The 2,366-nt window shown below is 51.4% G+C and overlaps 1 protein-coding gene across 1 annotated transcript in view; it reads right to left on the bottom strand.

Moving 5' to 3' along the window:
- Positions 1 to 509: 509 nt before the first annotated feature.
- The window catches only part of GABRR2 (gamma-aminobutyric acid type A receptor subunit rho2), a 46,018-nt gene continuing 44,161 nt past the window's right edge, over positions 510 to 2,366 (bottom strand). Inside the window, exon 9 of the mRNA XM_030886757.2 lies at positions 510 to 2,064. Coding sequence (XP_030742617.2) covers positions 1,756 to 2,064 — 309 coding nt within the window. The 3' untranslated portion in view covers positions 510 to 1,755. The remainder of the gene's footprint in view (positions 2,065 to 2,366) is intronic.

Genomic DNA, 2,366 nt, shown 5'->3' with positions numbered 1-2,366 from the left:
GAACAAATCAGACTGTTGCCACTGAACCTGCCTGCGCTAGAGGAAAGGGTGGCTTACCTGTGGGAACAAGGCAGAGATCATTCTACAGCGTGGGCATGATGGGTAGAGTGGATTGGGTGTCTGGGTGTGGGGAGGTACCCTGGTCACTGGGGAAGGAGAAGAGTCTAGGGTGGCACTGGAAACGCATTGCCACAGCAGGCCAATGCGCCCTGCATCCTCATGGCCATGGGTTGCTGTGGTCAATTCTCAAGTCTCCAAGCTTCTGCCCAGCCCTGGACTCATCCTACGTGGAGAATCCAGCGAGGAACACTGAGTTTGCTCCACAACGGCCTCATAGCCAAAGTTCACTGCCATCAAGGTGATTCCAACTCCCCACGTCGCTGCCAACCATAGCGACCCTATAGCACAGAGTAGAACCGTCTCTGTGGGTTTCTGAGACTGGGACTCTTTGCAGGAGTAGACAGCCTCAACCTTCTCCAGCAGAGCCACTGCTGGTTTCAAACTGTTGACCTTGCAGGTAACCGCCCAACATGTAACCACCGCACCACCAGGGCTCCCAAGTCCTAGCTGCCCTACCTAGTGTCTCTGGGGCTGTGAATCGATGTGTTTCTCCCTCTGAGCACTCCCTAGTGGGTTTGAAGGGCTGACCTTGTGGTCAGCAGTCCAGTGCTTATACAAGGGCCTTGTAAACCTATTGCTAACAAATCAATTCTGCCTCATAGCAACCCTGTGGGACAGAGTAGAACTGCTCCCTGGGGTCCCCGAAGCAGTAAATCTTTACAGGAGGTGATAGCTGGCTGGTGGGTTTAGAGTGCATGTAGCAGTCTAACATATAACATTATGCCATAAGGGAGTTTTAAGACCCTTATTCAAAACCAAAAAAAACCTCACTGACATTTAGTTGATTTCAACTCATAGTGACCGTATATGGGGTTTCCCAGGCTGTAAATATTTGTGGAAGCAGACAGCCTCAACTTCTTCCACTCAAGAGCGGGTGGTTTTTGAACCCCAGACCTTACAGGGCTTTTATGGGGCCAGTGCTTGTCTAGGCAGTGAAAGCACCAGCAAACAGAACAGACCTCGGAGGGGCCAATGGGTGCTGAGCGAGGGGGACAGGCAGAAGCACTGGACTGCGTCCCACATGTGGACTGAACACCAGCTTACAGAGGTTCTCTCAGAAGAGAGACAGGACCTGGCGCAGCATGGGTGCTCAATATTCACTCAGTGATGGAGTAGGTGAATGAATGGTGTCTGATCATGCAAAATCAAACAGGTCAGATAATTATCTAATTTCTAATTATCTAATTATCTCTATCTAATTTCTGTGCTTTTGCCCTTTCTAGGTAGGTACTTAGTCCAGCTGTGTTGGATCACAATTTTTAAAAAATTCCTCCTTTGGATCTCATTTCTGGTCTCCTACTCAGAATGCCTGAGTTTACCCTTCATTTCCCCTTTCTCTCCACAGCTGAATCCTCGGTCTGTAAAGGTGCTGGTAACTGGGGAAGCTTGTGAGCGGGGTCGGTTTGAATGGGAAGGGATCTCTCATAAGTCAGTTCACACATAAGAACCGAAGAAGACGGGCTCAGAGAGGCATGGGGTGCAGCACAGGACACAGCACGCACAAAAAGCAAACCCCTGCACAGGGTGGTCTGGGAGCTGCCATGCTGTCTAGTGAGGGGAGCACGTTCCGAAGGTCCATGGCCGGCCATACCTCCCAGTTTTCCACACCCACTCCCAAGCAGAGCCTTGGAGTCCCTAGGAAAACACTGACCAATAAATCAGATTGAAAAGTATGTAGGCAGCAGGGAAGATCAACCGAGAGTATTTGTCGATGGCGTGAGTGTTCTGGAAGATGCGAAGACCCAGCTGGCCCTTCAGCAGCCCCCTCTTCCTGGGGGAGGTGGAGTCATTGCCCAGGGCCAGGTGGACCACTGTCCTGTCGTGCCTTTCTTCTGTCACTATGTGGCTTCTGGTGTATCCAGCCAGGCTGTTGACCTCAGACTCGCTGTAGCTCCCGTCCAGCATCATGGTTCTCGAGGGAAGCATCCCACACGTGCATGGGCACTGCAGCAGCAAACACAAGGAGAGGCGTCAGGCACGGGCACGGGAAAAGGAGGTGGTCTAGTCGGAGAGCCAAACCCTGTTGCTCTCAGAACCACAGAATGACAGGACCAGAAGGCTCTCCAGAGATGACTTAGACGCAGTGGTTCCCAACCTTCCTAGTGCCGCGATCCAGTCCCTCGTGTGTTGGTGATCCCTCCAACCATAAAATTATTTTCATTGCTACTTCATAACTCTCATTTTGCTACTGTTATGAATTGGGTGACCCCTGGGAAAGGGTCGTTCGACCCCCAAAGGTCGTTCAA

Source organism: Echinops telfairi, unplaced genomic scaffold (genome assembly GCF_000313985.2).
Source record: "Echinops telfairi isolate 266 unplaced genomic scaffold, ASM31398v2 ScPeMD7_3533;HRSCAF=4204_0, whole genome shotgun sequence".
Lineage (NCBI taxonomy): Eukaryota > Metazoa > Chordata > Mammalia > Afrosoricida > Tenrecidae > Echinops > Echinops telfairi.
The sequence above is the reverse complement of the archived record's forward strand: the minus strand, read 5'-3'. Positions and strand labels throughout refer to the sequence as shown.